At 39.5% G+C, this 14,199-nt stretch overlaps 1 protein-coding gene across 1 annotated transcript in view; it reads right to left on the minus strand.

The window, feature by feature from the left end:
• The window catches only part of LOC132830885 (protein HEG-like), a 92,528-nt gene that overhangs the window by 21,524 nt on the left and 56,805 nt on the right, over nt 1–14,199 (minus strand). The window contains exons 4-7 of the mRNA XM_060848805.1: nt 13,016–13,125; nt 12,100–12,158; nt 6,543–6,685; nt 733–861 (exon numbers count right to left, since the gene is read on the minus strand). Coding sequence (XP_060704788.1) covers nt 733–861; nt 6,543–6,685; nt 12,100–12,158; nt 13,016–13,125 — 441 coding nt within the window. The remainder of the gene's footprint in view (nt 1–732; nt 862–6,542; nt 6,686–12,099; nt 12,159–13,015; nt 13,126–14,199) is intronic.

The raw sequence follows: 14,199 nt of genomic DNA on the forward strand, positions 1-14,199 counted from the left end.
CCAGTAAGAATAACTAACTCTGAAATGACAGATCTGGTCTCAAAAGTCAACAAAATACATTATACGGAAAGTGTTATAAACAATTAGGAAGGTGAGCAGTACAGTTCTTCTTTAAAGCAATGGTTGTGTTCTTGTGCAATCCTGCGTTTTAGAAAAATTGTGCTGTAGAAACAGCGCTTAAAGTGTTGGCAATGTAACAGCGTTATAGCCAACACATTTCTAAACGTTTGTGCGGTAAAACCAGTTTCCCCAATTTGTCAACTGCATTACAGTGAATTTGCATTAACGAAACACATGTTAATAACAGAACGACCTGTACAGTTCAAGTTTTGGCTGCCCTCATCACTTGTCATGGCATTTCCACAACCCTTTCTGTTGCATCCTTCAGTAACAGAACCCATGGAAATCTGTATACCCATCCAATTCTGCCTCTTTAATATCAGTGACTTTAAATCACTGCACATTTACCGACTGTGCTCTCATCTGCCCATATCCCATACATCAGATCTGCTCTCAACCTCTTGGCATTTTTCTGCTTTGTAAAGTGAGCCAATCTCTTCAAACATGCATTTAGCATTTCATTCCAATGTGTGGTCATATGCTGCTGTGTCAAATGATGTTTGCTGTTGCTCTTTTGTCTAAGGTATTTCACAATGTGAAATGCATTATACGAATGCACATCATTGCTGTCTATGTATTAAAAAGCACATTCACTGGAGAGTTGTCACCCACCTTTGCAGCTTCGATCAGAAGCAGCAAACTTGAAGTAGCCGGGCAGACAGTTGCAGGTAGCAATCCCATTGTTTGCTTTACATAGTGAGGTGCTGTTATCGCAAGGGTTCAGGTTGCATACGTTTTGGCCTTTTTACAAAAGGTGGGGGTTTGGGGAAAAGAAAGGCAAAACAAGAAAAGGAAACTTCAGTTACAAGAAATTTGCTCCAGTTGTTTTCAATATTATTTGGAATTTGGCAAAATCTGCTTTTGCTGCAGCTCTACTCCATCCTTTGCTTCAAATATTCCCTCCAGCAAAGCAAACACCTCGAGAGGACCTGCCCCTTAACCGCTGTAATATTAGTTCAACAGATTCCAGTTGAACATATATCATGCAAGATTTATTTCTAAATCGATAGGTAAATGCACGGTCAATGTGCCTATGCGTCATATCAACAAAGGTCAACATTCCTCTATAGCTAAAACAGAAGTTAATTTTAAGAAAGAAATCCTTCCATCTCTAATGCAGTATGATGGCTAATCAAGCTGCCAACAGGCATTCCTCTTAACTTTGGCAGTCCAGCCACAGAACTGAAGTGGAAAACATTAGCTTGCAAGTTGTAACAATTGTTTCAAAGCCAATACTGCTGCAGTGGTTTTGTGCAGAGGCTATACTGCAGCAGGCACTGGATATTTAGTAGTAATGGACGAACTTTGAAAATTACTTTATGAAGAGCTGAGATCATTCAATACTGCCCAGCGCCTTGTATTCTAACCTTGGAAAACATACAACTGCTTACACAGCATCAAACAGATGTAAAACATGTGTTACAAATAACTTCAAGATAGAAAGATCTTAAACATAAAAGAAAGCACTGCAGATGCTGGAGATTTAAAACAAACAGAAACAGAGTTTGTTGGAGAAACTCAGCAGGTCTGGCAACACCTGTGCAGAGAAAGCAGAGTTAACGTTCTTAAATATGTCGCTGTCTTCCTTACAAATGTCCACGCCAAAATATTGTAGGTGTTGATTTTTGAAAAAGTTTCATATTTTTTAAAAAAAACTTCAGTTCATTGCTTAAAAATGGACCCACTCTGTCAAATAATTGGTAAAGTTCATTTCCAGTCCACAATCTAATGAAAAAGCTGACATAAAGCTATGGACCATCTCACTCTCTGTGTGAGTAACTGTTGTAAATTGCTTCCCATTATAAAATCTCTACACTATATAGGCGACTAGTGGCAAGTGAAGTCACTTAGAGTGCAGTGATAATTAAATACATGATTGAGGGCCAAACTTTGCTCAAAAGCTGTAGACAGCAAGTACATGCTGAGTCTTAAAATAACAAAGCTTACCAAATGTGGCTATGTGGGATTGTGGAGACAGTATTTTCAGAACTTGCTGCAACTTTCATAGTCTTTCATAGACTCCAAGGAAGCACATGTGATTAAATGTTTCTAAATCATTCTAACCTTCTGAAGTTATGTATTATGAATAAGGCAAGAGGGAGGTAATCACCATCAAAATGATGGCTGTGCAACCACCAATAGAGTCACCCTTGAGAAAATAAAATACTAGACTGCTAATGACCTGTATTTCTGCTCTCTTACTCTGTAATTTGACACCTCTAACCAATAGTCTGAGAGGTCTTATCCCTCTTTGTGCACCTGTGCAATCTGTCTATCTTTGCTTCCAGCACTCTCGTTCAGGAGCCTGTTTCTGTAGATCACAGCCAATTTGTCATTCTCTTTGTCTCACTCCATTGTGCTAGGCAGTTGTCTTTCAGCCTCCATTGAAATCCAAACACAATGGATTGTAACACATTCCAAACCTCACTACAGATTGCATTCTTTCCTAGATATTTTATTTTTTTATCTCGGATTTAAATGCTGACCACTCCAAAATGCACAAAAGGAATCCTGTTTTAATGAATGCCACAAAGTTATGGTTAGCAAATTGCAATCTGTTACATTAATTCCCCTCTCAAACAATTTGTGTTTCGAGCCACCAGAAGTTTTATTTCTGCAGATTCGTGAGTTTGCATCTCTGCTAGTAGTTTTTTGCCTGAAATGATTCTGCGTTACCTATGAGTGACTGCTGTCAGGTTCTATGTGGTTTTTGCAAACCCTTACTCACATTACTGCACATAATACTATTCTCTGTGAGTGCATCTCTCATTAGTCATTGAGTCATACAGCATGGAAAGTGACCCTTCAGTCCAACTCGTCCGTGCCGACCAGATATCCTAAACTGATTGAGTCCCATTTTCCAGAATTTGGCCCATAACTCTCCAAACCCTTCCTAGTCATATACCCAGCCAGATGCCTTTTAAATGTTGCAATTGTACTTGGCTCCATCACTTCCTCAGACTGCCCACTTTGAAGAAGTTCTCTGCCTCCCTCAGATGCTCCCCCTAAACCCACCTCCAGTCCTGAAGAAGGGTTACACTCGAAATGTCAACGTCTCCACGTTCTGATGCTGCCTGGCTTGCTGTTTTCTTCCAGCCTCCCGCATGTTTACTTTGGATTCCAGCATCTTCAGCTTTTTTGTCTCCTGCTCATTCCATATACATGAAAATGTTGTCCCTTGGGTCCGTTTTAAAAATTTTCTCTCTCACCTTAACCACATGCCTTCTCGTTTTGGACTCCTCTACCCTGGGTAAAGGACTTTTGTTATTCACCTTATCCATGCCCCTCATGATTTTATTAAAAAAAACTCTATAAGGTCACCCCTCAGCCTCCAACGCTCCAGGGAAAAAAAAGACCCAGCCTATTCAGCCTCTCTCCCAAAGCTCAAAGCCTCCAATCCCTGTCACATCCTTGTAAATCTTTTTAACAACATATTTTCTATAGCATGGAGACACAGAATTCTAAAAATGGCCTCACCAATATCCTGGGTCTTGGTACAGACTATTTCCTAACTGGAGTTCAGGTCTGAAGAAGGGTCATTGGACTCAAACTTTTACTCTGCTTTCTCTGCACAAATGTTGATGGACCTGCTGAGTTTCTCCAACAGTTTCGATTTTTGTTTCAGATCTTCAGCATCCACAGTTCTTTGTTTTATTATCATCTCCTTATCACATTAGTTCCTCATTATCTTATACCAAAGACCCAAATCTTGTATAATAAAAGAGCTATACAGATTCTAGAGATTTGTAATAAAAACAAATTGCTGGTGAAACTCAGCAGGTCTGGCAGTACGAGTGGGAAGAAAACAGAATTAACGTTTTGAGCCATAGAGTCTTCATGACATTTCAATGAAGAATCACCGGACCAAAGATATTGATTCTGCTTTCTTCTCACAGAGGCTGGTACAATTAGATTTAAAAGGCATCTGGATGGGTACATGAATCAGAAGGAAAGGCAAATGTGAGTACTGCAGATGCTGGAGAGTAGAGTTGAGAGTGTGGTGCTGGAAAAGCACAGTTGGTCAGGTAGCATCCAAGGAACAGGAAAATTGACATCTCGGGCAAAAACCCTTCCTCGGGAATGCTCCGAGGAGGGAAATTGACATCTCAGGCAGTCCTGATGAAGGGCTTTTGTCCGTGACGTCGATTTTCCTGCTCCTCTGATTCTGCCTGGCCTGCTGTGCCTTTACAGCACCACACTCTTGACATGGATAGGAAGGGTTTACGGGGATATGGACCAAATCATGGCAAATGGGATTAGATTAATTTAGGATATCTGGTCGGCGTGGACGAGTTGGGACACTGAAGGGTCTGTTTCTGTGCTGTTATTCTGAGTTTATGCTGCCAGATCTGCTGAGTTTCGCCAGCAATTTCTGCTTTTGACTCATTCTTCTGTCCCTGGATCAAGCATAATGTAAATTCCTAACAATTGCAATTGGAAAAAACACCAAAGAAGTGGTTAAATTGTGAGCACAGAATATTGTTGCACCATGCAGATTTAACTTTACTCTGAACACTCCTCTTTGCCCCAAAATTTAAAAGATCCTGTAATTAGATGCAATTTAAGAATCTTGAGTTTGTAAATTTATAATTTAAGTAAACCAGTGTTCCATAAGTAAATGGATATCAATGACAACTGGTCCACAGTTATTGCCAGTGTTCCACTCAACAAAATAACATTACCAAATCAATTGGAACAAAACAAGCGAAGGAGGATAATTTGGCTGCCCTCTTGTTTTCTATCTTTCATAATTTTGAGGTTGTCCAAAATAGAGTTAGGATGTAGACAGCAGCTCCCCTTCCAGAAACTATTTAGTTTTACAATTCTCACCCTTCTTTTCAAATCCCTTCAAGGCCTTGCCCTCTGTAACCTCGGCCTGCTGGACAGGCTTAAGACATCTCTGCACCATTCCAACTCTGGCCTCTTATGCATTGCCAATTAGAATTGCTCCATCATTAGCAGCTGTGCTTTCAGCTGTCAGAACAGCAAAACTTGAATTCCATGCACCCCCCAAACATCTCGTTTGAGGCACCCCTTAAAACCTCTCTCTTCAACCAAGTTTTTGATCATTTGTCCTTATGTCTGCATTCATCCAAAGACTCCTGTGAAGTGACTTGCAACATGTTACTACATTAAAGGTGCAATAGATGAACGAGTCATTGTTGCATTGGCACTTGGCTCTGTAAATATTTCAAAAATCTGCTTCACTGTCACTTACATTGATTTTCTTCGACACTGCAGTTCAGGCAGAAGAAAACAGCTGCAACAAAACGGTTCCAGTTCCTGATATTCCAAGTTTATAAAAGGGTATGTGATTCTCATGGATTTAATTGGCGAACATAGCCGAGGACAAAAAGCAAATTTCAGCTTTTATGCAGCTTCTTAGTCAGAAGAATACAATTTACCTGAGGAAATGCAGTTCTGGGCAAGACAAGCAAATACCCACAGGGTCATGGTCTGGATGCAGGTTTTCAAACATTGAGAATTATAGCTCACAACTATGTAACAGTACAGATGTAGGTGATGGCAGATACTACAAAAACAGCTTGAAAACAGAGGGGAGAGAATAGACAGAATGATGTGTACACTCTCTCCTGACCCCCCACAAGGTTTTCAAATGTGCTTATGGGGAGATGAGGCAAGTGAAGAATGAGACCAATCCAACTTGCATTTCAGAATACAAAACCTGTTGTCAAATATAAGATCACATTTATTGCTCACAAACAGGTAACTCTGGTCATGCAAGCAACCCACATACATCAGCCCCTTCTAAATCCTTCATTAGTCAAGGTATAGGTTATAAGACCAGGATGTAATGGTGCAACTGTACAAATCAATTCCTAAGGCATAACCTATGTACTATGTGTAACTCTGGTCACCTAATTACAAAAAGGATGTAATGCACCAGATAGGGTTACACAGAGGAGATTTACCCACATCTTGTCAGAACTGGAAAAACGCAGTTATGAAGGAAGATTGGACTGGCCAGGACTGCTCTTCTTAGACCAGAGGAGGCCGAGGGGACAGCTGATCGAGATGTACAAATCGTTGAGAGATCTAGGAAGTGCCAAATTACAATAGTAGAGCTCTTCATTTCAAATTCCAATTAGAACGATTAGAGGGGAGATGAGGGAAGTAGGAGCCTGGAATTCACTGCTCAATAGGGTAGTAGAAACAGAAATCCAGATGTCCATTTTCAATAGAGTTATATTGCCTTAAAAGCCATAAACTATAGGCCTATGGGTCTGCTGCTGAAAAGTGAGATTAGGCTGGGAGGATGGCATTTCGACTGCCATGACACAATGGGTTCAGAGGCCTCTATCTCTGCTGTAAACACAGCAGTCATTGCCTAGACAATGATAGAATGCATTCTGTTGGATTATTGAAATGCAGCTCCATATTAACACAGAACATTCACTTACCAGTATAAGAGTCTGAAGACGATATTAGCTTACAGGATGCACAATTTTTGATACCATATTTGATAAGTGCGGTGACAGAGCTCTCTGTTGCGTTGGAAGAAAATTCAAAAATATTGTCTAAAAAGGCATTAACACTTCCTTTTCTGAAAAGACAAAGAACATCAAATAAGAATCAGCATAGATACATACAAAAGACTCTATAGATAATCAACTCATTGCTTAGAGCCACAGATTACGGTAACAATCTATATTCCTCATTTATAATTACTTTTAGAGATACAAATGCCAATTTTGGAAAATTAAGTGCTTAAGTGAGATGTTACCAAACGTCACGAGGTGCAAGACCACCCAATGTATTTCTATCAAAACACCTTGCCATGTGCCCCTTCGGGGTCAGGGGTAGGAGGGTGAACATCATAAAAAGAGAACTCGACCTTCATTTTGCTGGGAAATTATAAAACAAAGTCTTCTAATTTGATTAGAAATTTAAACTATTTCTATGGATCTCAGGATTTGCTTTGAAGCTAAGAGTTAATTAATATAAATTTATGTTTGGAACATTCCAGGCATGCCACGTTACCATGGAAATATGTTGCCTTTCTGTGGGGTTTATCTGTGTGTTTTGCTCTGAGACAGGCGTTCAATGTTGGAGGAGCCAGAAGATTTGGCCTTTGAGCTGGAAGCAGCGAACTTCATGTATAAGCCCAGAGTTCAGAGGCAATGGAAAAGGATTGACCAAGAGTTGTGCAGCAGTTGTAGTACAGAAGTACACAGATAGTAGAAATCAGGCAGATTCATAATTATTTGTAAGTTCACATGTTGGAATAATGACAGACATTCAGATTTCAGCTGAAAGATTTGGTGTTGATCCCAAGAATGTGGACAATTTTTAAGAACCTGACAAATAGCTCAGGACTTTCTGGGAGATTTATATTGGAAAAGGGAAGTTTTCAGCCCTGAGTCTTTGTGGCTGTATTTCATTGTGTTTTCAGAAGTAAAGTACAAGTAACCACCTAAGTTGATGTTTACTTGATCATTTTACATTAAAGCTTTACTTATATTTTCCAATCTTTGGCATCTTGCATCCTTCAAGTAAGGATATTTCAAATTTATCTTTTTCAGAAAGAAAGAAAGGTCCCTATGGCTTCAGCTTGCGAATGAAGTCAATTGTATTTCCAAATTCAACCAGGATTTTCAAAATTTACATTTCAGATTTTCAGGACACACCTACTTGAAGCCCTTCTCAAAGTGCATCCTTTCATCACATGAATGCAAAACCAAGGTTTGCTTTTAAGTCACTATAAGTGTCAGAGACGATGGAAAATACTTCAGAGGTACAGCCACTGGAATGTAACTGCCCATGAGCCTGGTATGTAGAGTCACACCATATGGAAACAGACCCTTAGGTCCAACCAGTCCATGCCGAACATAATCCCAAACTAAACTAATCCCACCTGCCTGCTCCTGGACCATATCCCTCCAAACTCTTCCTACTTCTGTACTTTTGAATGTCTTTTAAACCTTATAATTGTGCCTACACCCACCACATCCTTGGGAAGTTCATTCCACACCTGAACCACCTTCTGTGTAAAAACTCTGCCCCTTGTGCCTTTTTTAAAATCTCTCTCCTCTCACCTTAAAAATGTACCCCCTAGTCTTGAAATCTCCATCCCAGGAAAAAGACACCCATCATTCACTCTATCTATATCCCTCATAATTTTATAAACTTCTATACAATCTAATGGTTGGTCTTGACAGCAAAAGTTAAGAATTGTATTAAGGGAAAAATACTCGAGGCATTGCATCAACATGTAATAGTATCTTTTGTTTTGGAGGGAATGAGAAGGGCTAGTAAGCAAAAGCAGAGGGCTCCAAGACAGAGAGGGGCAATTGTAATTAGTTACACAACATTTTTAACTCATTCTGTGTTTAGATGCAACAGATCCAAATTCAGTAATACAAGCTGGACCCAGTTCTTCAGATTAGGAAATAATTTGCTGGCTGCTCGTGTAGAATGTTGATTGGGAGTTTTTTTCCCTCAGTTTAAAACATGCTAGCATCTCTGATTACCACTAGTGTGTATTTATATTGCTTGACAGCTTTTATTTATTATTAGTTTTATTTCATAATATTTATTTGGAAGCCAAGTTTCATATTTATATTGTGGTCTCTCAAGTCTCTCCAAGCTCCAGTGCTAACGATTGAAACTTGGATGAATTTCCAGGTCATATCTTCTACCAGTAAACACATTCCCCAGTTCTGGTCACTTTTATATTCATTTGCCCTCAAGCAGCACAAGTCCTGAAATTTTGAAACAATATTGTGGTCCAATGTTCACCTTCAATAACAAAACCTGCAGACAAACCCATGGGCTCTCCATTACCAGGGTTCTTAGCAGAGGCAGTAATGCAGAACAAACAGCTCTGCCAATCATCCAACCCAAACTTTGGGTCCACTATGTGGATGAGACGTTTGTCATCAATAAATAAGACAAATTAGAGGAAACCTTCAAGACCAGCAATAATACCTTTACTGGCATAGAATTCACTAAAGAGGAGGAAAACAACAACAAACTGCCATTCCTGATGTTACAGTAGAGCGAACAGTCATCGGGGAACTTCAAGTTAGCGTCTACAGGAAAACAACACATACAGACAAAACGCTGAACTACAGAAGCAATCATCCCAACATTCACAAATGAAGTTGCATTAGAACATAATTTCAAAGAGTCACCACACACTGCAGCACAGAGGAACTATAAAGAACAGAGGAAAATCACCTATACAGTGTATTCAAGAAAAGAACAGGTACCCAATTGGGGAGAATGTGTAAACTCCACACAGAAAGTTGCCAGAGGCTGGAATTGAACCCGGGTCCCTGGCGCTGTGAGGCAGCAGCACTAACCACTGAGTCACCATGCCACAGGCTTCAGATGGAAGACTAGCACAACACTCACTCAGTCCTGTGCTGGCCAGGTACGTGAGGCCAAAGTCTGCTGATTTTTCAGCAACCAACTCAAACAAGCAGATAAAACATGTCCAGAAACTCTAGCCACTCTCCCCTACACCAAAGACATCCCAGAAATGACTGCCATGCTACTCAGACCCCTTGGCATCATTGTAGCCCACAAACCCACCAACACACTAAAACAGCAGCTAATGAACTTGAAAGACCCTATACAGACAACAAGCAAAACAAATGTAATTTACAAAATACCGTGCAAGAACTATAACAAACACTACATTGGACAAACAGGCAGAAAACTGGTCACCAGGATACATGAACATCAACTACCCACAAAAGGACATGATCCACTCTCACTGATATCTTTACATACAGATGAGGAGGGACACTACTTTGACTGGTACAACATATCCAACCGAGGACAAGCCAAACAGAGACATGTGTGAGAATTCCTAAAAGCATGGCATTCCAACCGGAATTCTATCGACAAACACATTGACTTGGATCCCATTTATCACCCCCTGAGAAAAGGAACAGGAAATGACATCACCACAGGAACTGGCAACACCATCGGAAATGACATCACTGACCCAAGGAAACCTAAACACATAAATAAAAAGCAAGCCATACCACCAGTACTTCATCCAGAGGCTAACTGATGATCTTCTTTAGTACGGTGACGAAATGTCTGAAAATGAACCTTGCAGCTCAGCAAGCAAACCTACATCTAGAACCTCAAACTGAGCTAAAAACCTTCTCAAAATTTGCTAGTCCAAGGTAGATTTTGTCGCAGTTCCATCATACTGAAAGGAAAAAATGTCACTGAAAACCAAACATTGCTAAATCGCCTACATTAGAACTAAAAAGGCTACTTGAAGTAAATAGACCATTCATCTGAAGATAATAGATATTGATATTTCCATGTACAAGCAGGCTTGCCTGTAACAAGTAGCTCTGACTTAAGAATTAATTTTATCCAGCCAGTGTACACAATTTGAAGTAAATGGAGAGGAAAGGCACTGGTTTTACTGCCTGAATTTCTCATCCATTGTAATACATAAAGGAACTGGCAATTTGACATTTTATGTAAACTTTTGGATTACCACCCACGTATAATGTCAAGTGAACAATTTTTCCATTCACAAATGAGGTGAGCTATTTAAACTTCAGCACATTCTCAAGAATTCTCCATCGACTCAATTTAAGTTCCAGCACCAATGTACGCCACTTGACAGACTGCAGGCATGTGATGTAGTGTATGCAACAGGGCAGAGGCCTTCACATTGAAACAATACAAAGACACATTGCAAACCTATGCAAATTTACACACTGTCTCAAATAACCCAAACTATACTGAGTTGATTTGGAGTCTGTTTACATGAACATGCCAGCTGTATACAGGTTATTCTGTGTTGTAGCATGGTGGCTCAGTGGTTAGCATTGTCACCTCAGTGCACCAGGGATCTCGTTTTGATCTGGCATATTCTTCCCATGTCAGCATGGGTTTCCTCTGGGTGCTCCAGTTTCCTCCCACAGCCCAAAGATGAGCAGGTTAGATGGGTTGGCAGTGCTAAATTGTCCATAGTGTGCAGGCTAGGTGGGTTAGCCATGGTTTACAGGGATTGGGTAGGCAGCTGGGAGGAATGTTCTTTGGAGGGTTGGTGTGGATTCAATGGGCTGTTTGGCCATCTTCCACACTGTAGGAACCCTATGGTTATATCCAAGTTAACAAAATTATTATAACACTCTTGAGACTGAGCACAACAATTGAACACATTAGAATGAGATTTAGGCCAATATCTCCTCAAGTTGTGTCATGACAGTTTAGAATCATCTACATAGGCGCATCATTTTACAACATGCACTCACTCAACAACTACTGCCTATCGATTCAAGATCAACAGCAAAGTCCTGGAAATTCAGATTCATTTTCCACATCCTGATGAAGAGATCCACCAAAAACAGCCTTCATTAGAGAGAGTGTTCAAACGTCCAATGAGCACTGATTGCCTGGATGTGGCAAAGTTTGCAAATTCTACTTTGGAATTATCAGCCGTCTCAAAACCCATCATGCTAGAAAGTCATCCTCAATCCTGAGGGACTGTTAAAGAGATGTCCCAATTCTTTTCATTGTTAAATCACTGGGGCATAATGCACTGAAAAGAGGAGCAGAAAATAAGAACTTGAAGTGAATAAATTGAACAATGGGATTAAAGAAACAAAGAAGCCAGATACATACAAGAATTTGGCATTAGCTTGCATGGTCGAAGAGTCCCAACTCCCAGATTCCGCACCTGGAGGGCGTACAACATCTTATAACTGCAGATGCATTTTGATTTAGTTGGGAAGATTCTCCATTCTTTCGTTGGAACATTAATTGCTTATGATGTGCTTCTTTTAGTTTTATTGTATTATGCGTTTCTTTCTTACATTGTGGTCGTGGCAAAGGGCAAATTGTTCAGATTATTATTGAGTGACCGCGAGGTAACTCTTACTTATCGGTCCATCTAACCAGACAAACATGCATTTCCAAGCTGAAAACAGGATTTAGCACGTGGTCAGGGTTACCCAGCAATTAAATACGGATACTCACCCAAGCTTCCGAACAACGGATTTGTAGAAGGAACTGTCGTTTTTGAAAAGGATCGCCATCTAACAACAGTGGGGAGAAAGGCAGAAAACAAGTAGTTTGAAGAATCATGTCAATGTGTACACGTCTGTCTGTAAGCAACGGCACTTTCACACCATATTAAAATAACTTTCACCGTGGTTGTTCAAAAATATTTTGATGTTCACAGTGTTCTTCAATTATTATTAAAGTTAGTGGCAGTTGGTGGGAAATGAAAAAATACGTTAAGTCATAAGAAAATGAGAATCAAATACCACTGAACCATATGGCTAAACACAACTCTGTACAAAATAAAATTACTTGAGGATGGAAATGAAAATCAACTAGCACAAAAGGGTCCTCTGCTGTTATAAAAAGATACATGATCATACATTGCAGAAGACAACACTTCACACAAAAGATGCAGATTGCAGGCATCGATTCTCCAATGTTTTCTCCCCATTCAATTTGTCATGACAACAAAGGTTTTTTTCTTGTTGAATAAAGACTATTGTTCAGTGGATCATGACAAAACCAGCAGGAAATCAGTCCCCTCTTAACTAAACTAGGAGAGGCTAGCCAACAGCACCATTTAAACACAATGCCAGATACGATTTACATAGTTTCACAATTGGCACTATTTGCTAAGGACTTTAGTAAAAGCTTCCCAAGTTTTCAATGATTACAAATTGCCCAACATATCATGCTGGATAGACCTAAAATTTGGAGTTCTTCCCCAACTACCGAAAAAGATTCTGACAGGAGACTTAATGTGGCATATTTTGACCCCATTAGGGGAATAATTGCCCATAACCAGAGATTTCCTCAGACATTAAACCAGAATTGTGGTGTTGCGTGTGAGGTTAGTATGTTAGTTATGACTAAGTAGATTATAACTAACCTCTTTCTCTACTTCTTTTGCAGTGTCATAAAATGCCTTTGAGTTTATTTCATTCATGTCATCCGTAAAATTGATTTTTGTTAAGTGCAAGATTCCTGGGAAGTTTCTCGCTAGAAAGAGAGAGAAAACAAAACATTGACATATTGACCATGTAGCCTGGACAATTAGTGTAAGGACTTAAAGCAATAAAAACCATGAGGCAGACAGATTGCCTTCCTGTCCTCTGGTTTGATTCCATGAGGAAGAGTGAGATTATGGGCTATGAATTCCTGTTATTGTCAATTTCAGTTTGCTAGCCAACATAATTCAAAAATAAAACTCACTCAGAATGGAGTCAGAAAATATTCTCCAAATAGATACTGACGAATAAAAAAGTGTACAATTATAACTGAGAGAAAACAATTCAGTCACAGTTTGACAAAAGTGAAAATTACTGCAAAAGGAAAGAAGCATCTACAGATCTTAAAAAAAGAGATATTGGACAAATTGGGCTATCATGGAAATACAAATATTTTAATACCAATATTTTCTGTGCAAAGGGTTTCTCAGTCAATATAGAAAATTCTAATTAATCAACATTATTTTATATAAAAATGTCCATTTCTGTAATATCTTTTGTCTCCTAAATGTACTGTAAAGGGCACTGCATCCAATAAATGGAGCAACCAAACTATTTTGGTGGTGTTAGTTGGAGGAAGGTGGTCAGGCAGCAAATCAGGATTTCATTGCAGTTTTATATACTGCTGGAGATCAGGGGGACAGATCCTGTTCAGGTAGGGTTAAGATTGAAGCTGGAGGACAGTAACTTTGACAATGTAGCAGTTGGGTATGCACAATGGTGTCACCCTTCAATCAACATCATCAAATATCAGACTTGAAGTGGGAGTTCTTCTCCTGAATCGATTCTTTGAAGATATTAAAAAAGACTACTCAACAGCAAGTATTAATTACAATAAAATTACCATCAACACAAGGCTGCTTTTCTCCACAAAGTTAATCCAGTCTGACAACTGTTTCAAAGAAAGTGTTATTTGCACATGAAAAACATTATGCCAAATTATGAAAAAAAAAAGAGTCTTTGGAGATGCATTTTTCTTATTTAATCCACTTTCTCCTGACACTAGGCACTCTTCTCCTCATCTAGAGGTGGAGAAAGCTGGTGGGGGTTTCATACCAGTAACTTT

Source organism: Hemiscyllium ocellatum, chromosome 32 (genome assembly GCF_020745735.1).
Source record: "Hemiscyllium ocellatum isolate sHemOce1 chromosome 32, sHemOce1.pat.X.cur, whole genome shotgun sequence".
Lineage (NCBI taxonomy): Eukaryota > Metazoa > Chordata > Chondrichthyes > Orectolobiformes > Hemiscylliidae > Hemiscyllium > Hemiscyllium ocellatum.